General features: G+C 36.9%; 1 protein-coding gene and 1 pseudogene across 1 annotated transcript; both read left to right on the plus strand.

Annotated features, from left to right (window-relative positions):
- The first annotated feature begins 2,831 nt into the window (after positions 1–2,831).
- Positions 2,832–6,760, plus strand: LOC132039492 (uncharacterized). Its single transcript, XM_059429965.1, has 6 exons — positions 2,832–3,330; positions 3,446–3,538; positions 4,926–5,140; positions 5,526–5,642; positions 5,753–5,949; positions 6,490–6,760. Exons 1-6 carry the CDS (start codon positions 2,832–2,834, stop codon positions 6,758–6,760), a joined length of 1,392 nt encoding a protein of 463 aa, XP_059285948.1.
- A 15,985-nt stretch (positions 6,761–22,745) lies between these two features.
- On the plus strand, positions 22,746–23,765 carry LOC132039571 (cytochrome b6-f complex subunit 4-like; annotated as a pseudogene).
- Positions 23,766–24,552: the final 787 nt, after the last annotated feature.

Genomic DNA, 24,552 nt, shown 5'->3' on the forward strand with positions numbered 1-24,552 from the left:
GTTTTCCTTTTTCAAATTTCTACTTTTAAAATCCCATTTTAATTTTCTTCTCTCAAAACCCAATTTTCTACATTTGAGCTTGTAATTCACTTTGGAATTCAATCTAAGCAAGAAAAACCTTCTCTTTTTTTTTTTATAACGGTACGCCATGGTGGCAGCCATGGCCGAACCTCCACTCCATTTTTTCCTCTAAGTTCAATTTGTGAAATGAATTCAATTGTTGAATTGTTCATCACCCAATTGCATATATATGGTGCTCCTTATTTTTACACGTGCCCTCTAAGGTGTCACTTGTTTGTGTTTTGATTTTCTCTTTTTTTTTCTTTTTTTTTTTTAAATTATAAATCGGGTGGGGCCCACTTTTGTAATTAACATTAATTAATTTCTAATCTCCAATAATAATGTTTTTTTTTTTTTTTTTTTTTTACACTAAATAAAATTTATAAACAATTGGTTCTAATTTGGAAATTAAAAATTAAGGGTTTCTTTACCGTGTCAGAATGATCTCGTCTTTTAACTTGAGTCAATTCTCTTGCGAATAACTCGACGTATAAAAATACGGGGTATAACATCTTTTCTTCTTATTTTCCTTTGGCCCCATTTGGGCCACAACACTTGACTATCACTATTCTGAGTTGGGCTTGTGTGATCAAACATTTCCTTTGTATACTTGATTCTGGGCTGGACCCTTTCCTTTTGTATTATATATGACTGAGTGTATTAATGTATGTGTGTACTTACAATTATGATTAGTTTATATTAAGTAAGTAGTTAAGATCTAGATGCCCCTCTAACCATCGTTTTTTCTTCGCCCCTTTGTGTTACATGTGAACAAATGCCACTTGGGCCATTTCTCTTCATTCGAAACCTCAGGCCCACTCTTACTTATTTGATCGAGTCCGAAAGAAGGGAAGCAAATATGAAAGGGAAGCAAATATATTGAAGGCCAACCTATGAGTGAAAATAGGCAACTGGTGGGCTTAGGTAGGCCCACCAGGGTAACTCTTCTCCATTTTCATTTTAATTATGTGTAATGTATTTGGAAGATACTTGTGTAATATTGAAATCCCTATGAATTTTAAAACATAGGAAGAAGGCTTAGTACTATTAAGAAGTTGCTCAAAGGCTTTTCAAAATCGCCTAATCCTATACTTGCCTGAAATCGGTAATTAATCTTTTTTTTTTAAAGTTTAAAAAGTGGTTTGGATATTCGGATAAGGCTAAGCAATTTCAAAATAGAACCAAGTTACAATTTTGGGTCTTCCGCCCTTTGAATAATCCAAAAGATGTTTGAAATACAAGAATGGATTGATTTTGGGCCTTAAGCTCATTAGTGGACTGTTTTCATAATCAAAGTATGAACTTGTTTTGCCCTTTGGGCCTCACATTAAAGTAAACTAAAATTGAACCTCAAAATGACTTAGATTCATTTGCAAAAACTAAGATTGTTAGACTTGGAGTATAAATCAGAATCAGAAATTCAGATTTTTTTATTAAGTAATTTGGACTCATTTCAAAACCTGTTCGGACTTAGACAATTTTCAGAAAAAGAGCAAAGTATTTTTTTGGGCCAAAAGCCCAAACTTAAAGGGATAAAACAAGAGAACATATACTTGGACTGATTTTGAGATAAGATGGCTTTGGTGTAGATATGACTTGACCTATTTTGATCTTCAATGAGACTAAAATGGACTTAATAAACTTTTTCCTTTCCCTTATATACTAATATTATAAAACAAGGAGATATACTCCACTTATTTTTCTTATATATGTAATAAAACCTATAAGAACTAAACTTATATCGTTAGGACCAAAATAGTAGTGACTCTACTTGGGAGAAATTCCGAGTGTGTCTTGGTCTGGAAATGAAGTGAGTTGAACACTTGTAAGGATTTTGAAACCAAAAACCCCCCTTTTCTAAAGGGGACATTTTTTTAGAATTTTGAATTTATGATAAGCATGAGACTTTGCGATAAAGAAAACATTTTAAGCAAAATAATTACAATAATCACATATTGAAGCTCATATGTCAACCGTGTTCTATGGATCCTTAATACTAGGGTGCTTAAACCCATCCCTAGGGGATCACCAGAACCCTTACCTCAAACTCTGGTTCTAAAAGGATTTTTCTCTTGCTTGATAAACCCTTTTAACCCGATTTTTCTAATTTTCCTTAATAAATTAGGTGGCGACTCTAAAAATACTAAAATCCATTTAGAGCACCAACAACCTCTGAGTAGCTTTTATGCACACGCGTAAAAGTGAACCGTGACTTGACATTACCGGCCAGGGGCAGGGCCCCTATGGTTGGTCAGGCCCGGGCCAGATCAGTATCTCCCGAGCTAGAGGTTTAGCATGAGCACGAGCACATAGATGAGGAGGAGTTGGGACCAACCCAGGCTCAGCCCGAGGTGATTGTTACTCCTGTACTCCAGGATGCCATGGTTCGTATATCGAGTCTTCTTGAGGGTTTGAACCAGGTAGGTGGCCTTCCAGCTACTCCAGGAGGATCTTAGACCAAAGCAAAAGGACAGACTCCTGAGCAGTATCAGACCCACAGGGCACAGCCTGCTGCTACGGTGGCTCCCCGTATTTAAGAGATCCTAGCACCTGCATTTGCTCCTAGACCTGTTGTTGGTCCGACTATGACGGTTGAGGAGTAGGATTTGTTTGGTAAGTTCATCAAGAAGAAGCCGCATGAATTCTTTGTTACTCCCGGAGAGGATGCTTATGAGTTTATTATTAACAATCATGAGAGGCTTCACAAGCTGGGTATAGTTGATTCACATGGGGTTGATTATGTTTTCTTCCAGTTGTGTGGGGACGCAAAGATGTGGTGGAGGTCCTATGTTGAGTGTCGACCAGTTGGGTCTCCTCCTTTGACTTGGAACCAGTTTTATCAAGTGTTCTTGGAGAGTTACATCCCCTGTACTTTGAGAGAAAGTAGGAGAGATGAGTTCAATGACTTGGAGCATAGGGGTATGCCTGTCGCAGAGTATGAGGCTAGATTTAATTTCTCGGCACATTATGCTGTTAAGCAGATCCCTGCCGAGACAGAGAGGGTGAGGAGATTTATCAGAGGATTAGTGCTTCCGTTGAAGCTGGCTACTCTACAGCTAATGGTTATGGGTTCTTTGTTTCAGTCAGTGGTTAATCATGCTACAGAGGTTGAGTCTGCTAAGATTCGCGCTCATGGTGGGGGCAGCAACAAGAGGATCCGCCAGTTTGGCAGTTTTAGTGGTTCTACTTCGAGATGTGGGGGCCAGTCAGGCAGGATTAATCAGCACTATTTTGGCCACCCCATCCAGTCAGCACTTCAAATATCAGCAGGTGTCCGCCACGCGCAGAGTGGACATAGTACCGGGCAGACTTCTCGAGGTTCCTATTCTTGACCTTCAAACCGTGGTGAATATTCTGGTTTTTCAGTTTTATTACTGCAACCCAGGTTGGTCAGGGGTTGTTTTGAGTGTTGTGACCCAGGGTACTTCGCTAGAAAGTATCCCAGACCTAGACAGAGTAGAGCCCAGTAGGGTTCCAGGTTTCAGACCCCTAGAACTCCAGCACCTTCAGTTAGCCAAGGTGGATCTTTAGGCAGAGGTGGGTCGTAGCCTAGAGAGATGGGTATCAGTATGGGCGAGGTGGTTATCGGGGGGGGGGGGGGGGGTTCACGATCCGTGAGAGGGCGACTCGGTGGCCGGGGTGGCGGGAAGGCGCACAATCCGATGGCGGACGAGTTCATTGCTATGACTACTCTGGGATACCAGAGGCGACAACTTCTGATGCAGTCATTACATGTACTATTTCAATTTTTCATCGAGCAGCCTCAGTATTAATTGTCGGGGTTCTACCTTCTCATATGTGTCTACATATTTCTCTAATATTTAGATATGACTTGTGATGTTCTTGATGTGCCCATATGTGCTTCTACTCCGGTCAGAGATTCTGTGGTGGCAGATCGAGTCTATCAATCATGCGTGGTTACTTTTATAGGCTATGATACATGGGTAGACTTGGTGATCCTTAGCATGGTAGACTTTGATATTATTTTGGGCATGAACTAGTTATCTCCTTACTACGCGATTCTAGACTGTTATGCCAAGACAGTCACGTTAGCTATGCCAGCCATTTCGAGATTAGAGTGGAAGGGTACTCCTAGCCCTGCTCCTAAGAAGATTATATCATTTCTTCAGGCGAGGAAATTGGTGGATAAGGGTTGTTTAGGTTACTTAGCTCATATTCGGACACGAGTACGGATACTCTTTCCCTAGCGTCTGTTCCTGTAGTTAGTGAGTTTGTTGAGGTCTTTTCTACAGACTTTCCCAGTATACAGCCTGACCGTGATATTGACTTTTATTCCACCTAACCGTATGGCTCCGGCAAAGTTGAGGGAGTTGAAGGAGCAATTGTAAGACTTGTTAAGTAAGGTTCCCCTTGAGGTGCTCCTGTGTTGTTCGTGAAGAAAAAAGATGGTTCTATGCGGATGTGTATCGATTATCGGCAATTGAACAAGATTACCATTTGGAACAAGTATATGATACCCCGTATCGATGACTTATTTGATCAGCTTCAGGGTGTGTCGGTCTTTTCTAAGATCCACTTGAGATCGGGCTACCACCAGTTGAATATTAGAGCCTAGGATATTCCAAAGATAACCTTCAGGACCTGTTATGGTCATTATGAGCTCTTGGTGATGTCTTTCGGGCTTACTAATGCCCTCGCAGCTTTCACGAATTTGATGAATGGGATCTTCAAGCCTTACTTGGATTCTTTCATGACTGTTTTTATTGATGACATATTGGTGTACTCTCGTAGCAAGGAAGACCATGAGAAGCATTTGAGGATAGTTCTTAAGTTGCTGAAAAATAAGAAGTTGTATGCCAAGTTTTCCAAGTGTGAGTTCTGGCTCAGTTCTGTGGCATTTTTAGGACATGTTATGTCTAAGGACAGTATTATTGTTGATCCCAAGAAGATCGAGGCAGTTAGAGATTGGGCTAGGCCTAATTCAGTGATCGAGATTCGGAGTTTTATGGGCTTATGGAGTTACTATCGTCGGTGCGTGAAGGGGTTCTCATCTATTTCCACCTATTTGACCAGTTTAACTCAGAAAGATGTGCCCTTTCAGTGGTCCGATGAGTGCGAGGTGAGCTTTCAAAAGCTCAATGCTTTATTGACTTCAGCTCCGATTTTGGCTTTGCCTATGGAGGGTAAGGACTTTACAGTTTATTGTGATGCTTCTGGTATTGTCTTAGGTTGTGTGTTGATGCAAAAAGGTAAGGTGATCGCACACACTTCGAGGCAGTTGAAGGTCCATGAGAAGAACTGCCCCACTCATGACTCATAGTTGGCTGCGGTAGTCTTTGCTTTGAAAAGTTGGAGGCATTATCTGTATGGAGTCCATTGTGATATTTATGGATCATCGTAGTCCTCAACATGTGTTCAGTTAGAGGGATTTGAATTTGAGGCAGCGTAGGCGGATGGAGTTACTCAAGGATTATGATATGACCATTCTTTATCATCCGGGAAAGGCCAATGTGGTAGCTGATATGTTGAGCCGAAAGGCAATGAGTATGAGTAGCTTGGCACGTTTGATTATTGGGGAGCATCCTTTAGCCATGGAGGTTCAGTGTTTCGCTAATAGTATGGTGAGACTCGATATTTCAGAACTTGTCAAGGTTCTAACTATGTTGAGGTGAGGTCATCTCTTTTGGAGCAGATTAAGGTCCAGTAGTTTAAGGATGTAAAACTATGATAGATTCGGGATAAGGTGCTAAGTGAGGAAGTCAAGGAGGCTATTCTTGATGAGGTAGGTGTTTTGAGGATTAAGGGGCACATTTGCGTTCCTAGGGTTGGTGGTCTGATTCAGTTGATCTTGGAAGAGGCTTACAGTTCCAGATACTCCATTCATCCTGGTGCTAAAAAGATTTATTGTGACTTGAGACAGTATTACTGGTGGGGTAGGATGAAGGGGGACAAAGTGGATTTCGTATCCCAGTGTTTGAATTGCCAATAGGTTAAGTACGAGCACCAGAGACCGGGTGGTGTGACTCAGAGGATGCCCATTCCCGAGTGGAAGTGGGAGAGGATAGCTATGGATTTCATGGTTGGTCTACCGAAGACTTTGGGCAAGTTTGATGCCATTTGGGTTATTGTTGATAGGTTGACTAAGTCTGCGCACTTCATTCCAGTTCAGACCATTTACAACTCAAAAAAGTTGGCCAAGATCTATATTAGAGAGATCGTTAGATTGCATAGTATGCCCATTTCCATCATTTCAAACAGAGGCACTCAGTTCACTTCCCATTTCTGGAGGACTTTGTAGAAGGAATTGGGGACTCGGTTGGATCATAGTACCGCTTTCCACCAGTAGACCGATGGTTAGTCCGAGAGGACTATTCAGGTGTTAGAGGACATGTTGTGGGTTTGTGTGATCGACTTTGGTGGTCATTGGGACCAGTTCTAACCTTTGGCTGAGTTCGCTTACAACAACAGTTGTCACTCGAGTATTGACATAGCTTCGTTTGAGGCTTTATATGGTAGGACATGCCGATCTATGATTAGTTGTTTTGATGCCTTCGAGGTGAGACCTTGGGGTACTGATTTGTTGAGAGGATCCTTGGATAAGGTGAAGCTGATTCAGGAAAAGCTTTTTGCGTCTCAGAGTAGGCAAAAGGAGTTTGCGGACCGAAAATTCCAAGATTTGAAATTCATGGTTGGTGATCAGGTTCTGTTGAAAGTTTCACCCTTGAAGGGTGTGATGTAATTTTGGAAGAAGGGCAAGTTGAGCCCGAGGTTTATTGGTCCCTTTGAGATCCTTCTTCGTGTTGGTGAGGTAGCTTATGAGTTAACTTTGCCATTTAGCTTTGCCACCAGGTTTGTCAGGTGTTCATTTGGTGTTCCATGTGTCCATATTGAAGAAAGACCATTCATATGACTCTTATATTATTCATTGGGACTCGGTATTGTTTGATCAGAATCTGCCCTTCGAAGAAGAATTGGTAGCAATCTTGGATAGGCAAGTGAGGAAGTTGAGATCAAAAGAGATAGCTTCAGTTAAGGTGCAATGGAAGCACCGTCCAGTTGAGGAGGCTACTGGGAGACCAAGGCAGATATACGTGATAGATATCCCCGGCTCTTTACCAATCCAGGTACCTGTCCTTCATTTCACTTCTTCTCCATTAGAGGGCGAACGATTGTTTAATTGTCATCTAATGTGACGACTCGTTCGGTCGTTTACGCGTTTTGACCCTTTTACCCCTGTTAACCCTTCCCCTAGCTCTATTAAAGCGTGTTTGACTTGTTGGAATGGGTGGAATGGTTCCCAAGGTAGTCGAGTGAGTCATGGTCAAAATTGAGGAATTTAGATGCTTTAAGTGAAAAATGGTTGACCAAAAGTTGACTTTTGTGTACACGAACCTTTTGAGAATTCTTCAATTCCATAAGGTCCGGAAGGTGTTGGTTCGGTTCCCGAGGCACTCGGGAGCATTTTGGTCCTTTGCTTGGAATCTTCTTTTTGGGGCTTGGAGGGTTGACCGGGTCAAAATGGCCTCTGTTGGGAATTCCGAAAGCATGGGTGAGTTCGTAGCATGTATTTACACTAGTATGCATGTTTGGTTTGTATCCGGGAGGTCTCGGATGAGTATCGGGTTTTGGGTTGAAGTTAGTGAAAACCCAGATTTTTACTAGTTCTGGTGTAGTGCACATGCAGACATTTGGTCGCACCTATGGGCCCACTTCTGCGAGGATTGGTCTGCAGGTGCGAGATCGTGTGAGTTCAGGAGGGTCCGTATATGCAGAGTATTTTCCACAGGCGCGGGATCGCTTTTGCGGAAGTTCAACCGCACCTGCTAGAGGGTGGACTTAAGTGGGTTTGCACCTACAGAACATTTTCTGCAGGCGCAGTCCCGTATATGTGGGATCGCTGAAATTTAGGAACTTAAAACTCCCATTTTGAAGCCATTTCTTTCATTCACAAAATTGAAACCTAGAGAGAGATTGTGGGCGATTTTTTAGAGATTTTGGGGAATACTTCTTTGGGGTAAGTTCCCTATATTCTCTTTGTGATTTTGATATGTTTTTAAGTACGAAAATCTTTGGTAAATATCATGAACTAGTTGGGAAAAATTGGGTCATAAACCCTAAATGAATTTTATGAATCTTATTGAATCCAAATAAGTTTTGTTGGGAAATTTCTTGATTTCTAACCATCCAATCAATGATAATTAGTCCCTAAGCTTGAATCTTCCCTTTTTCTCAAGAATCTTGATTATGGAATTAGGAGTTTTCTCTAAATTGGGAATTTCCTATTGATGATGAAATTAATGCTAAATTGGGACTAGCTTGTGTTGATAATTAGTGTTTGGACTTCCTATGTTTCGGGTTAACCGTTTCCAGCTTAAATTTCCAATTTTTACCTTTGTGGGCCCGAATTTCCTTTTTAAAGGTCATTTTCAATTTTGAATAGTATTATAGCAATATGGGTATCGTTAGTCTCGGAATCTAATGTAGAATAACAATTTGATAGACTTTGACCATTCGGAGGCAATTCGCAAAGGGAAGGCTCAAGTTGGATAGTTTGTGGCACCTGCTCGGCATTGAGGTAGGTTACGACTTACCTTATGGTTAGACTCCGGTTAGTGAAGCGTATGTAAATGTTAGTTATTGAGGGGGAAAGCATGAAAGGCCTTCGGGCACAATATGGAGGTGAAATCCAACTAGGTTAGTATTGTCAACTGTTATACGGGCTTGTCGCCATATTTGCTATATTTGTGACTTGTGTTTGTATTCATCTCTCTCTTTATATCTCACTTATCATCTAGAAAAAAAAAAAGGAATATAAAATGATATGAATTGCGATGTGTACTTCATGGCCAGTAACTAATGAGATTTGATATGACTTTACTATTGATGTTGACATCATGCATGGCATGCATTCTTATTATATATGATGATTTGATATGAACTGTGATTACAAATGATAATAAGTGAGAGAGAGTAGCCTCCGAGGTCTTTGCTGGAGAGCGTAAAAGAGAACTGAGAGTCTGTGATCCGAGGTTGTCATCGCAGCGAAAATGTGTGCTCGTGATCCAAGGTCATTTATCGGTGCGAGAGAGTTCTTGTGCCCAAGGTCATTTGCCGGGACGAGGTATACATGGACTTCGCGGGTCCCCCACGGGTCATGGTTATGAGGCATTGTCCTTAACATATGTGTACGGATTGGAAAGTTGGCTAGTGCATTAACATTCACTCATTTATCTTTGACTATGTACATGACATCTTGATGTGATTCTTCGAGTTAACAAAGAATCAATCAACCAGGATCTTGATCTTGAAGTGACTTGATGGGCAGAATTCAAGAAACTGACGTAACTCAAGTTATAGGTCTTGGAATTAGGTGATTCCAAAACGACGTGAAAGATGACGATTTGAACTATGAAAATAACTCTTGAATCATTTAAAACAAGTAAATATTGAGGGTAAAATGATGGAAAGGAAATTAGGGTTCTGGGTATGAAATAGAACGAATTTGTTTTCAAGAAATGTGTTCTTGAATGATCAAGAACCAACAAAGTCCCTAAGTCACCACTTGAAATCAATTAACGTGATAAAGAAACACCACACGCAACCAAAAACAAGGTAAAGACTATCACCACCTTGCTTGGAACAAAAAACAAGGATAAAGAACAAGAAATGGAGAAAATAACTCTATTGCAAAATTTAGGTTTATGCTAAAAACGTGGATTGTGTCTAACAAAGCATAAGAACACTTTATATAGGGATAGGGTCTCTTCTTTGATGACTACAAACCCCTATTCTACTCTAGAAAGGAACTAGCTAAAACAAGGAGAGTAAAATCCCTATTCTACAAGGAAAAGAATAAAGAAAACTAGAATCCTACTAGAACTAGGGAAAAGATCCTACTAATGATAGGAAATTAAATCCTTATTATAATATAAATCAAGAAACAAGAAACCTATTTAGAAGAGGATTCAAGATTCTTCTTGTAAGAAAATAATCTTCAAACTTGAGCTTCTTGGACTTTCTTTCTCTTGAATTTCAATCTTGATTTTCTTGGATTTCTTGATCTTATTGATCTTTCATCACATCTTATGCATTTGGTTGATCTTATACATTGACTGATATTGCACGTTTGATTGATCTTATACTTGAGATTGTTCATTGACTGTACTTGATCGTTTATCTGTCTACCTGTTAGTTTCTGTCCTTTATATATATAAACTAATCGTTGTCGGTCTATGATGCTTACCAGTACTAGTGTTGTACTGATACGACTCTTGCTGCACTTTTTCCTTGAGTGCAGAGTTCGTCGCTGGTTCTACCTCTCAGCCTCGCGAGTGATCCTGAGGCCTACTTACCAGAGTTTCCAGGGTGAGCTACTCGATGGATCTGCAGCCCGGAGACCCCTCCTTATACCTGTCTTTCCCTTTGCTCTTGAGACAATTATTATCATGTATTTATGAGACTAGTTCTTGTATTCAGACATTGTACTAGTGATAGTGGCTCTTGTACTAGTATCCAGACTAGATCCTTGGGTTGTAGTATTTCTTATTTTCGCACTTATATTATTATCTGATATATCTATTGAGACTTAGTTTATTCTTGTTTTTCAATTCCGTGTTTTTGATTTATTGCATGATATGAGAGAAGGGTTCGCCCATCATGGGGGTTAGCATGGGTGCCCGCACAATTCACGAGTTGGATCATGACAAATCTGACCTATTTCAAATAGTTCAGCAGTATTTTTGGACCTTTATCCTATTATCTATAAAATTCTCACTAAGATCAACAGATTCCAAGTCTTGATAATGTTAATGTAGGTAGTGACTGAAAAACAGAAGAGAAATGAGTTTAAGGGCCCGTTTGATCATGAGAATTATTCACTTTTTTTGGATTTTTTTCACTTTAAAAAGGGAAAAAACATAACTATGCACTAATATAAAAATATTTACAGAAGTTTAGCAGCATTATCTAATCAACATTTCGTAGCAGTAGAAGAGTTAGAAACCAAAACAAATTCCTCTCTATTATAAGTATATGGCTAGATGAGAAAAAGTCATTAACAAACCAATTGATTTTTGTCCTACTATTTTGCTCAAAAGATATGTTCCCATTACGTCTACTCCCCTTCTCCATTTTTACTCCCATAACGTCTACTCCCCTTCTCCATTTTTACTAATCTGACTTTTCCATATATTGCACTTATACCATAATTATATATGGTATCCTTGAGATGTAAAAAAATTATATCATACATTTACTATAAATATATATATTTATATAAAAAATCACATAGAAATACTTTCAATATAACAAAATTGTTCCATGAATATACAATTGTTGCCTTGATATATCATAAATTTGTACCAGAAGTATAACAATGATCTAAATTTGCTATATACTATATTTATGCCATAAAAATACATGGTATATTTTAGATATAAAATAATTAGGTCAAACCCATCGACAGCCCCTAGTGGTCGTCAAGATTTTTCACTTAGACACCTTAACTAAATCTTGTTCCATTTAGATACATGAGGTAGGGTTCGACTGTGTCATTTATCTCTTCTTCCTCCTTCTCTCTCCTTCTCTCCTTCCAACAAGTTTTATTTCATATTTTTTAAATTACTTTTTCATTTATTTATTTTTTCAAATAATTTTTTTCTCGTTCAGGTTTTCTGCCCACCTGATCACCATTTTCAGCCACTGCAAGCCTCTATTATATCATATATTCTCTATGAATGTTTTTTCATGTCTCCATTAATTCATCCTTAAAATAGTATTATTAGGCATTAAATAAATGAAATAAAAGATTCACCGAAGATAATTTTGCAGGCAAATATTCATGAAAGTTCCGACCAAATCTTCATTTTTTTTATCATGAGAAACTTTTAGCAGAAAGGTTTTTGAGAATAAAAGGAACAAGAAATAGTGAAAAGGAAATAAAAAGGTAATGGAGAGAAAGAGCTATATTAGTAATTACAGTTTTGGTCGGATTTTGGCGGTGCACCAGCGTGGATCTAAGGTGGAAGAGAAGAAAAGGAATTTTGAAGAGAGGAAGAAGAAAGTGGAGAGGGGAGTATCCTGGAAGAAACGGACAGAGATTTGGGAAGAGAAAGAGATGGGTGGAATGGCAATGGAGTAATTGTACCACGGCTGGATTGAGGTGTGAGCAAGAGTGTGAGGTTAGGGTAACGGCGGGTCTACGGTGGAGGACGGAGGGGTTAGGTGGGTGGGGTGAAAATAGGTTTGTTCTTTTCTTTCTTTCTGTCTTTTTGCCGCTTTTTTTTAATTAATTAAATAGTTTTAAAATAATTTTTATACTCATATTTTATTTTTTAATAATTATTTTTGGTATATATGCCACATGTCTTCATTTAATTCGCCATTTTAACACGTCATCGGCGAGTGTGTTACACTCACTCTATATGTTTGACAGATTGTACAAAAACTGTCTAAATGACACAGTCTAGCCCTATCTCAGGTGTCTAAATGAAACAAGGTTTAGTTGAGGTGTTCAAGTAAAAAATCTTGACGACCACAAGGGCTGTCGATGGGTTTGGCCAAATATTTATACCATGCATATCATATTTCCATGAATATACAATTGTTACCTTTATATCCCATAAATTTGTACCAAGAAATATAACAATAATATTAATTTGTCATTACTATATCTATACACAAAAATACATGGTATTTTTTAGATATAAAATTTTTATACCATGTATATCATATATCACAAGTATAAATTTCTATTTAGTTTTTTTCATAAAAAAATACTTTCGAAATAATAATTTATACCATGAATATATTCCCTTAAATTCATAAAAAAAATATAACAATAATTTGACTTTTCCAAGTCTCAACACCTTTCCAAGACTTCATCTATATATAATATAAAGCTAGCCATAAATAAGGTGATGTGGCACCTCCCTATGACCTCCATTAGATTTTATCTTTTTTCTCAAATTTTTGAGCTTTTTCTGTTCATTCTCTATTTTACTAAATAAAATAAAATACTATTAGAGGTTCATACCCCACCTAAAGTAAAGACTCACTCCCCATTTAATAATATTTATTTGTCATTACTTCCCTTATAATTATTGTAATTACATTGTATTAAATCTATATCTATATATATTATAAAACTAGGTATTAGAGAAGTGATGTGGCACCTCTCTTTGGCCAAGGATCCTATTTATCTTTTTTATCATTTTTTTTTTAAATTTCCCCAACATTTTTATTCACTTATTATTATCCTACAAAAGTAATTGTGTCAATTACTAGTCCTCTATTCATTTATATTATTTAATGTTCATATTTAAGTGTCTCAAAATTTACTACTCCGCTCAATCTTATTCTTTATTAGAAAAAGAATATTAAAAGTTTCAATATTTACTACTCCAATCTTTCAAGAAATTAAATCTTTTGGAGAGTTTTCAAGAAGTTTACAAAGCTCCATTTTTTGGTTATTACACATTGTTGACCTATATATTATTTTTCCTGTTTATGTGCTATTTAAAAATAAAATAAAAGTAAATCTCATGAATTGGCCATTAATGTGCATGAACCCACATCCGTTTTCATGTATTGTTCCGTTTTTTATTACCAAAAGGCAAAGCATATGAGCCCAAAATAAAACCTAGCAAATAGAAAGGCACACTTTTATTGACGTTAATTAGGTTAATTAATATTATCTATTATGATTATTTAATTATGATAATAATGGTGTATTAATTATAAAATTCATTATCATCTTTTTCCTCTCTATAAAGCTCAAATTCAATCTCTTTAGGTCGGATATTTTATCAAAACATAGATCCTTTTCTTTTTTTGAGTTTTGAAAATGCTGGAAGTTGCGATGTCAGTTTTTTTTTTTTTTTGGTTCTATTTTGTTGATCTTAGTTGAAGATATAATACTTTTGAATTGTTTTTGAAGCATCTTTTTCTTCTTCTTTCTTTTTTTTTTTTTTTTTTATGGCTCGTATCCTAGAAAGTAGGAATATCAATTCTGCTTAGTGTATTAGTTTCTGATGTTTTCTTTCTCTCTCTCTTTTTTTTTTTTTGTCTCATTAATTTTAGTTTTGTGTTTTTCTGGCAGGTTGTTTGGTGTATGTAGTTGCAGGCTTGCATCATTTGAATTATTTTATTTTATGGGGATATTGTTAAGTCGTCTTGTAATTGGTATTTTCTATAGCAATTTTGATTTAGAGGTCGTTTAAAGTTATGAGGGATGGTAATGGATGCATTATTACCTTTTTGATAAAATTTTGATTGATCAAACTACTATATGAGCCTACAAATTGTCTCTCTTTTGACCCGGGAAAAAAGGTTTACGCCTACAAATGTCAAATAGTTTTATGTTTTATTAATTTTCTGTGCATCTAAATCATACGCGAAAATTCAAGCACAAAAAAAAGTCTTTCTAGCTTCAACTATCTCCTTTTCCATTTCTTTATTCTTCTCTTTTCTTCCTTGGTTGTCAAATAGATTCTTTGTTTGAAATTACCTATAGCATTTTCTAATGAACTGTTACTCCAGCTGGATTTTACAATATTTATAAAATCTAGGTAATGACACCAAAAGGTTTCAAGTCTGAAAGGTTTTTTATGAGGGATAAAAAGTCTGGGAGTAATTTGAAGTAGGATTGGGTGATGGTCTGAGTGGGTTTTAGGAAGATGTACTATAGCAGAATTTGGGAATAAATTCAGCCATTTTTCATTTCCAAAAACACGATCAAGTCTCTCCATTATTAGACCTTTATCCTTCTTCCTATGATTTGACCATGTGAATTTCCCACCTTTAAAACCTAAATCTATTAAGTTACAGGAATTTAGTTTTTGTAATAAGAAGTTAGTTCTGGACCTATTAATAGGATTTCCACCAAGTTTATCAGGGGTGCAGAAAACATCATTAAAGTCTCCTCCCAGGAGCCAAGGCCCAGTATAAGATTTAGCGAGAGTCTCAATGTTATGCCACAGTTCATTATGTTCCTATTTTTGAGTACTCCCATAAATAGAAGTATACAACCAAGTGCAGCTATAGGGTATTACCTCAATAATGGCACTAATTTCCTGGTTCCTTCTCACAAAGCTATGAACATTCACCCTATTTTGATCCCAAAGGACAACCATTCCCCCAGATTGCCCAACTGCAGGTATATCAATCATCTGAGTAAAGCCAAAAGCATCCAAGAGTGGAAGATGGTTCACCATCCTGGTTTCAAGAAGGGTAACCATGCAGGGACGATGAGTATTCAACATTTCCCTAAAGTTAGCCCTAAAGTCTCATTATTACCCCCTCTAATGTTCCAAATTAAGAAATTTATCTCAGAGCTCATCATGAATTCATGAGAGTGGTGACCATTCTCCAGTATCTGTTCGATACTGGGAGTTCTCCTCAGACGAGGAACTAGAATCATGGCTTTGTCGCCCACAGTAGGGTCTTGGGGTGGACGTATATCCAGGGTACATCTTAGAAAGGTAGGGGGGCAATTTAGAATTTGCCTTTGTTCTTCCTAGTTTGTGAATAGAAATATTTTGACCTCGTCAAAGTGTGAGATTTCTATTATAGGATCTGGGATGGGTAAAATGACATGTTCGGGCACTTCCATAGGATCTGCCTGGTTGTTTTGAACTGGTTCGTTGTTTTGTGCTTGTGGGGGTGCTGGTGGGGCACTGGGTTTGGAACTACTGGTGTATTGTTTAGGACTGGAGGGTCTAGAATTCGGTTTGCTTAGTTGTCCCAAGGCATGAATATTAGGTTCATGGCTGATACAGCTGTTGGTGGGAAGAATGGAAGATTCCGATTGGCATTGGATGTTATCATAGGAACAAAGTGGGGTGGTAAGCTACAATGTCCTCTCATGGTCTCCACGAAGTTTTGGTTCATTACTGGGGCTAGAGGCTGGAGGATGTTATTTAGCCATATATGGTTTAGATAGTTTCTCATGCCCATATTCAGCTCTTCGGTTATCAACTGTGCTAAGTAATGGGGGTTATGTAGTACTATAATAGTCTCCCTTCCCTCGATCATCGTGTTGAACGATCCCGTTAGGCCCAATTCCAACCATGAGGTGGGTTGATGACCTTGGGGAGGAGGTGGTTGCACATAGTATACTAATGGGTTGGGTGCTTGAGGAGGGAATGGGAGTGGGTTTACCATTGGGTTGGCTCGATGGAAGCGGACTACTTGTTTGGTCGGTGTCTCCGACGAACTGTTATCGGTATTCTTGGCATTACTGTTAATGTTTGGTTTTATATAAGAGAATTTAGTGGTAGGATTACACTGTATTGGAGGGTTTTCAATGATGATATGATCAGAATGCATGGAATCCGAGTGGTGTAGCGTAGGATTTATACGATTTTGGCAAGATATTGCCATGGTGTCTTGTCCAACGCCATTTGCCACTAGGCCATGCAAATCAGTAGAAGAAGCATTAGGAGGATTATTATCTAGTTCATTATTAGTGATGATAGTGGTAGAATCATTCATCAAAGTATCACTATTAGTAGCAGAATAAGCAGCAGTATTATTGTTATTAGAGGAATACTTAGTGTTAATAGTAGATAATTTATTATTAGAGGAATTAATATTATTTTTTAAAATTTGCATGTTAGCTTCTGTGTCATTTAGATAATTATCCGCGTGGTATCCAGACGTGTCATTAGGGGCAGATAACATTTTTTCAGAATTAATTATTTCTTTTGGAAATGAAAAGCTATCAGTGGTATTGTCCAAAACCAGGTGCTCTTTTTCCAAGATTTCAAAGTGGTTTTGGATGGGGCAATTTTGGCTCTCTATGAGGTTTTGAGATGTTGACGATTCACCTACATATCCTTTTAGTTCCTTCCTTCAAACTTTAGAAAAAGACCTCACAACAGAATATAATAATATTTTATTGGCTGAAGAGGATTATTGAAAAATGAAATCTAGGATCATGTGGATTAATGAGGGAGATGCGAACACCAAATTCTTTCATATTTCGGCTTCATCTAGGAAAAGAAGAAATAGGATAGTTTTCTTCAAAAATGATTCTGGAGATTGGATAAATAACCCCCAGCAGATTCTAAACCATGTATTTTCTTATTTTGCCGAGATATTTTCTACCACTCACACCTCTACTAGTTGGACTGCTACTAAATCTGAGTCTCCATATTATAAGCATCTAGATCTTAGTGCTCTGGATGCTCCACTACACATTAATGAGATTTCTAAGGCAATTTTCTCTTTTAAGCCCTTTAAATCGCCAGGACCAGATGGCTTACATCCTTTCTTTTTTCAGAAATATTGGTCTACTGTTAATCTTTCTATCATAAATTTTTGCAAACAAGTTTTTTCCTCTAAAACTATCCCCTCGGATGTTAACAAGACTATTATTTGTTTGATTCCTAAGGTATCTAATGCTAATAACCTGAAAAATTTCAGACCCATAGGATTATGTAACACTGTCTATAAAATAATTATGAAAATTATTGTGAATTGTATTAAGCCTTACTTGTACTCTCATATCAGTCCCCATCAATCTAGTTTTATTCCTAATAGGAGGGCAAGTGATAATGCTATCATCATTCAAGAAATAATTTCTTACTTTAGGAAGAAAAAAGGGAAAAAATATGACATGCTTCTTAAAATAGACCTTGAAAAGGCCTTTGATCGTTTGGAATGGTCCTTTGTATGCCGAACCTTAAAGTTCTTTAAATTTCCTCTGGGGATTACTAGCTTAATTATGAGTTGTATTACTAGTTCTAGTATTGCTATTAATGTGAATGGTTGCCTCACTCCCTTTTTCCTACCATCAAGAGGGATTTGACAAGGTGATCCCTTTCACCTTATATTTTCATATTATGTTTGGAAATGTTGTCTGTAAACATTTTGCACCAAGTGGATATCTTGAACTGGGATCCTATTAAATTTACAAATAATGGCCCCTCTATTTCTCATTTATTTTTTGCGGATGATCTCACTTTAATGACGAAGGTTACTCCTAAAAGTTGTTCTACGATTTTCCATTACCTTAATTACTTTAGTGAGATTTCTGGCCAGCTTATTAATAAGACGAAATCCAAGCTTATTTTTTCAGGCAACTGCCCACGGGATGTAATACGATAAACCTGTGAATTCTTCAATATCAAAGCTCGCAAATCCTTTGGGAAGTATTTGGGGTTTCCAATTCTGCATGCTGCCCCAAAATCTTCGGACTTTCAATTCCTTATAGATAGCATGCGAAATAGGTTAACTCAATGGAAATCTAAATTTCTTACTATGGCAGGGAGAGTTACCTTAACTCAAACCACACTCAGTGCCATTCCTAGTTGGGACCTTTAGATCCCTAATTTTACCCTTCTAGATCATAAACCCTATTCCATAGGTTGGGGATTTGGATCTTGATAGAAGTAGGGTTGGTTTTGATGTTCTTCTTGATTCTAATTCCATAATTCGAATATGCTTAGACTTTCTTGATCTCGAGGCTCAGTGGAAAGGAAAGGCTAAGGAGTGATTGTTGGTGTTATTGCTGATCGGCCTTCCAGGTAGGTTATGGCTTACCCTATGGTGAGAGTTCGTTTAGCGAAGCATATATTTAGATGATATTGTCGGAGAAAGCATGTAAACCTTCGGGTATGAAGTTGGGTTGGATATTGTCTTAGGTTGGGCCCTGTTGTGTGATTGGGGTTAGCCACCCCGTTGTGTTGTGATTTGATTTGTTCTATTGTTGTTGGTTTGATGCCACTTGATTATAGTAGATATTGGAGACTATTGATATATCTTGATCATAATATTGTAGTATCTTACTTGTTGACGTTTGATACGAGAATAGTGTTCTGATTGACTTGTGTAGCCTTTTCATGATATTGTTAGCGTACCCATGCTTGGTACTTGTGATATTGATCTGATCATTGATGTTGAACTCATACATTGCACGCATTCTCATCCTTCATGATATATTGTTGATACATTGATGATACTTGAGGAAACATTGTGATGAGCTGGGCTCAGTTGGATGAGAGTGACGTAAGGACCGATATCCGATGGTTGTCCCGAAATCGTAGTTGTGTGGTAGCGATTCTCGAGGTTTGTGCCGGGATTGTGAGGTAGCGGTATCCAGGTTGCCGTCGAACGGTGAGGTACATGGACTCCGTGGGTCCCTCATAGGTTGTGCTTCCGAGACGTCGATACTTCTGTCCGGAGTACATGTGTACAAAACATTGCATTGCATTCACATTTCATTCATTATTGCATTGCATTGCACTATGGCTTATATTATGATGATCTAGTGATATACTTGTGTTATTTGGATTCAGATTGGATATATTGAGACTTGGCACACTTGGGTTTAGATGCTACAACCTAGGTGATGATGTGTACTTGATTTCTGATTTGTGTTGACTTATACTTATTGATTTATCTGCTTATCTTACCTTATTTTTTGGATTATGTTAGCTAAACTTAGTCGGACTATGATACCTATCAGTACAGTGATTTTGTACTGACCTGCACTTGCTGCATTCTTTTATGAATGCAGAATTCCAGGATGGATCTACCTCTGTTTCTCATGGTTGATAGTCGCTCTGAGAGTTGTTTAGAGTCTACAGGGTGAGCACGAGACGTATACTGCCTTGAAGATTTTTCTTTATTTATGTCTTATTTTCTATTCTGAGACATATTCAGACTTGATGTATTATTGATATTTCGGACTTGTATATTCTAATTAGATGCTCTTGTATGGATTAGACCAGACTCTAGGGAGTATTTTCCTTATTTCCGCACTTTTTCTATATTATTATTATTAGACTTACGTGATTTTATCTCTTCCGCTTATTTAATTATTTATCTACGTTTTTACTATCGTTGGGTTGAGGGTTCACTTACCGAGGTGCGAAAGGTAGGTGCCCGCACGACATCTAGATTGGGTCGTGATATATCCATTTTGGCGGATATATTTAAAACTCAATAAGTTCCTTCAAGACTTAGGAGAGAACATGTCATTGTTTATAATGAGTTTTGTTCCCTTAGGCAAAATTATGATGGCTCTTCCAGAGTCTTCAATCAAATTAGTACTACCAGATATCATAGTAACATTTATCTTGCCCATGATTAAATGAGAAAAATATGTCTTTGAATATCGTATGCGTAGTAGTAGAATCAATCAAACCAATGTCTTCATAATAGAATTTTAATTCAAACTCATTTTGAGATATATCCATATCTTCAAATGACATACATAAATAAGAGTAATAGTAACTATTACTACTATAAATTGAAAACCAAAATGTTTAATATTTAAAACCCGGAATAGACTAGTACTATGATTACATGATCTTTTACTACTATGATAAAAACGAAAATAAATATGAAAACAGAAATAGATTAGTACTACGATTACATGATCTTTGTTTAATTACTACTACAAATTAGCAAAAACTAAAATTAAGCAAATCAATCATCCTTAACAACAGATCCATCACCAATCAAGTGATCTATTTTTCCTTTAGGGTGCTCGAAAAAAATCGGCCACATCCAAGTGAGTAATATCAACTTGATCCTCGAAGATAAAATTTGCTTCAGGATTTTTCTCTTTCTTCTTTAGTGATGCTTGACAAAGCTCAATCAAGTGTTTTGGCATACGACAGGTACGTGACCAGTGTCCTCTCCCACCGCATCGGTAGCATCTATTTTTTGAGCCACTTCGCACTTCTCATCTTTCTTTTCCCCATCTGGTGGTGATTCTTCTTTTATGAATAACTAGCCCCAGGGGAAGAATTTTGATCACAACCACGATCACGACCATGACCACGACTGGGGCCACGACCTTTTCACAGAGTAGTGGGACTGCACCTCATTCACTTCAGGGAATGGGGTAGTTCTAATAGGTCGATTCTCGTGATTCTTCATTAACAAATCGTTATTTTGTTCAGCCACGGAAGATGAGAAATCAATTCAGAATACTTCTTGAAACCTTTCTCTCGATATTGCTGCTGCAGGAGCACATTCAAGGCATGAAAGATGGAGAATGTCTTTTCCAAAGATATCAAAATCACTAATTGTATCTTCACAGAGTTTCAATTGAGAAGTAATTCTGAACATCGCAGAAGTGTCTTTAATAATTGACTTAAAGTCATGTAACCTTAGATGAATCCAATTGTAACGTGCTTTTGGGAGGATGACCATCTTCAGGTGGTCATACCTTTATTTCAAGTTATTCCACAAAATAAGTGGATCCTTGACAGTAAGATATTCAATTTTTAAAATTTCATCAAGATAATGACGCAAGAATATCATTGCTTTAGCACAATCTTGCTTGGATGGATTTCTAAATGAATTTCTGCATCTAGCACCCATGATAGGTAGTTCTTGCCCGAAACATTAAGGGCAACAAACTCAAGTTTTGTAAGATTACCCATAATTATAGAGGGAAAAAAACCATACCTTAGTCTTCAAAATAACTTCTTGAGACGGTAAAACATTGTGCTGATAACGAGCTATAAAACTATATAATTAAAAATAAATAAGAGAAGCAAACTAATAGCTTTGTAGAGAGGACAGAGAGGTTATATTTCACTTGTTGATGATGTTACAAATGAGAAGGAAAAGGTCCCTATTTATAGAAGAATTTTGCCCCTCAATCTACAATATTCAACTTGTGCAAGTTGATTTACAATTTGCTACAACTAAGATACAACTTGCAAGTGCAAGTTGTATTTACCACAATAAGTGGTACAATTGTATTAACCGCATCTTTTGACTTTCCAATGATATGTAAACAAGGTATTTCTGGGCCTTTATAGAGCAAAGAAAAATATATCCTAAATATTTGTAATGAATCATTTATCACTTGGTGGAGGAATATATAGTATTTCATTGCTACAAGTATGGATTATTGAAAATAATAAGACATGAATTTGGATATTTCCCTTTAATTATTCATGTAACTAAACAGAGGGATTGAAGGGAATTTTGTGAAGAGAAAATGGATTGTGGGAGTGTGTGACTTGAACTATTGATTGGTCTGTGTAGATATATGCCTGCCACATGGGAATTCACAACCAAATGTGTCTTTGTTCCAATCACCGTGTAAGCCCTATACGGAGGATAGGTGGTTCGCTTAAACATAATCTTTTCTATGATCGAGTCCGAATCATGTTGTACATGAGCAGTTCAAGTAAGATCCGATAAGTGAACTAGATAAAACGGAATCTTGATTCCACTTTTTCTAGCTCACTTATAAGTTTAATAGTGCGTAAATGTATTCATTTTTCCTGCATTGACACAATCAATACTACTATCGGAGTGAAACGAGGAATCTAGAGAAGAAGAGAGGCTAGACTATATTAGTAACAAGCAAACCTTGTATATCTATCTCCAAACATTTTGGAGATAACTACCAATTAGAAGGTCTGAGACGACCCAGAAAGCACTTGATCATATCATGATCTAATTTGTAATAATACTTGGGTCTTGAGTATTTACTTGTAAGAACATAATTCTTTATTTTGTAATGGATAGTTGCAACTCCGTAAAAAAGAATTCAGTCAAATTTTTTTTACATTGAACCATTCCTATATTATATATGTGTATGTGTAAATACATGTACCATATATAAATTTTATATGGATTCGTTTGGTTCTTTTTATTCTTGCTCGAGCTGGATGATTAAAAATTATCTTGTCCAGTTCCCTCGGGGGATAGATCTATAAGAATCCACCTATCCCAATAATTAAAAAAAAAAAACTGACTTGAATGATCCTGTATTAAGAGCTAAATTGGCTTAAGGTATGGGTCATAATTATTATGGAGAGCCCGTATGGCCCAATGATCTTTTATACATTTTTCCAGTAGTAATTCTAGGTACTATTGCATGTAATGTAGGTTTAGCCGTTTTAGAACCATCAATGATTGGTGAACCAGCAGATCCATTTGCAACCCCTTTGGAAATATTACCTGAATGGTATTTCTTTCCTATATTTCAAATACTTCATACAGTGCCCAATAAATTATTCGGGGCTCTTTCAATGGTTTCAGTATCTGCGGGCCTATTAACAGTAACTTTTTTAGAGAATGTTAATAAATTCCAAAATTCATTTCGCCGTCTATTAACGACGACTATCTTTTTGATTGGTACCGCAGTCGCCCTTTGGTTGGGCATTGGTGCAACATTATCTATTGATAAATCCCTAACTTTAGGTCTTTTTAAAAAATTTTAATTGATTCAATTGTGAAATAACACGACATGCGTATCTAGGGAATAGTTTCTTCAAAGTGAATTCTCCCTAGATACATCTATTCAATTTAATTCTAAATTTATTTCGAATATATGATATATTAATTGTGCTAAAGATTTTCAATCTATTTTCACTAGGTAAGTCCAATATATTTAAAACTTATTTTTTTCTAAATCAATTACGAAATATTTTTCTAAAATGCCCAATATCTGTTTTATATCTTCGCTGCGAAAATGTTCGATTTTCATACAATCTTCTTGGCTGTTATTCAAAAAGTCCAATAATGTATATATATTGGACATTTTGTGGCAATTATAGATCCTGGAAGGCTATTCTGATTGGTCAATAAAAATCGATTTTAATGTTTTTATTTTTTTATTTTTTATGAGTTTAGCCAATTTATCATGAAAGGTAAAAGGGGATAAAGGAACCGTGTGTTGATTATCCTGTAAATATAAGTTGTCTTCCTCCATATGTAAAAAGAGAATAAATAAATCAATTACATTTCGGGATGCTTCATGAAGTGCTTCTTTCGGAGTTAAACTTCCATTTGTCCGTATTTCGAGAAAAATTATCTCTTGTTTTTCATTCCCATTCCCATTCCCATAAGAATGAATACTATGATTCGCGTTTCGAACATGCATGAATACAACATCTATAGGATAACTTCCATCTTGAATGTTTTGTGGCGTTTTTATAAGATATCCACGATTTCTCTCTATTTGTAATCCAATACAAAAATCAATTGGTTCCGTTAAACTAGCTATATGTTGTGTATTATCAACAATTTCTACATAAGGCGGCAAGATGATATCTTGAGCGATTTGCATATCCGGACCTTTGACACAAATAGACGCTTGAGAAGTTCCATATAAATTACTTCTCAACACAATTTCTTTCAAATTCATTAAAAATTCATGTACCTATTCTTGAATGCCCGTTATGGTAGAATATTCATGTGGGACTTTCTCAGATTTTACACGTGTGATACATGTTCCTTCTATTTCTCCACGTAAAGCTCTTCACATCGCAATGCCTATTGTGTCGGCTTGGCCTTTTATAAGTGGAGATAGAATAAAGCATCCATAATAAAGGTGTTTGTTGTCTGTTCTTGATTCAACACACTTCCACTGTAGTGTCCGAGTAGATACTGTTAATTTCTCTCGAACCATAGTATAATTATTTAATTGGATCATCGAATCTTTTATTTCTCTTGAGATTTCTTCAATGTTCAATTCTACACACGTCTTTTTTTTCGGAGGTCTACAGCCATTATGTGGCATAGGAGTTACATCCCGTACGAAAGTTAATAGTA

This window comes from Lycium ferocissimum, chromosome 12 (assembly GCF_029784015.1).
Source record: "Lycium ferocissimum isolate CSIRO_LF1 chromosome 12, AGI_CSIRO_Lferr_CH_V1, whole genome shotgun sequence".
Lineage (NCBI taxonomy): Eukaryota > Viridiplantae > Streptophyta > Magnoliopsida > Solanales > Solanaceae > Lycium > Lycium ferocissimum.

Coding starts and splice junctions, on each gene's coding strand:
- LOC132039492 (XM_059429965.1), top strand. CDS start 2,832: ATGTGGTGGAGGTCCTATGTTGAGTGTCGACCAGTTGGGTCTCCTCCT. Junction 3,331..3,445: donor AGCACTTCAAATATCAGCAG/GTGTCCGCCACG, acceptor ACTGCAACCCAG/GTTGGTCAGGGGTTGTTTTG. Junction 5,950..6,489: donor GACTTGAGACAGTATTACTG/GTGGGGTAGGAT, acceptor TTACAACAACAG/TTGTCACTCGAGTATTGACA.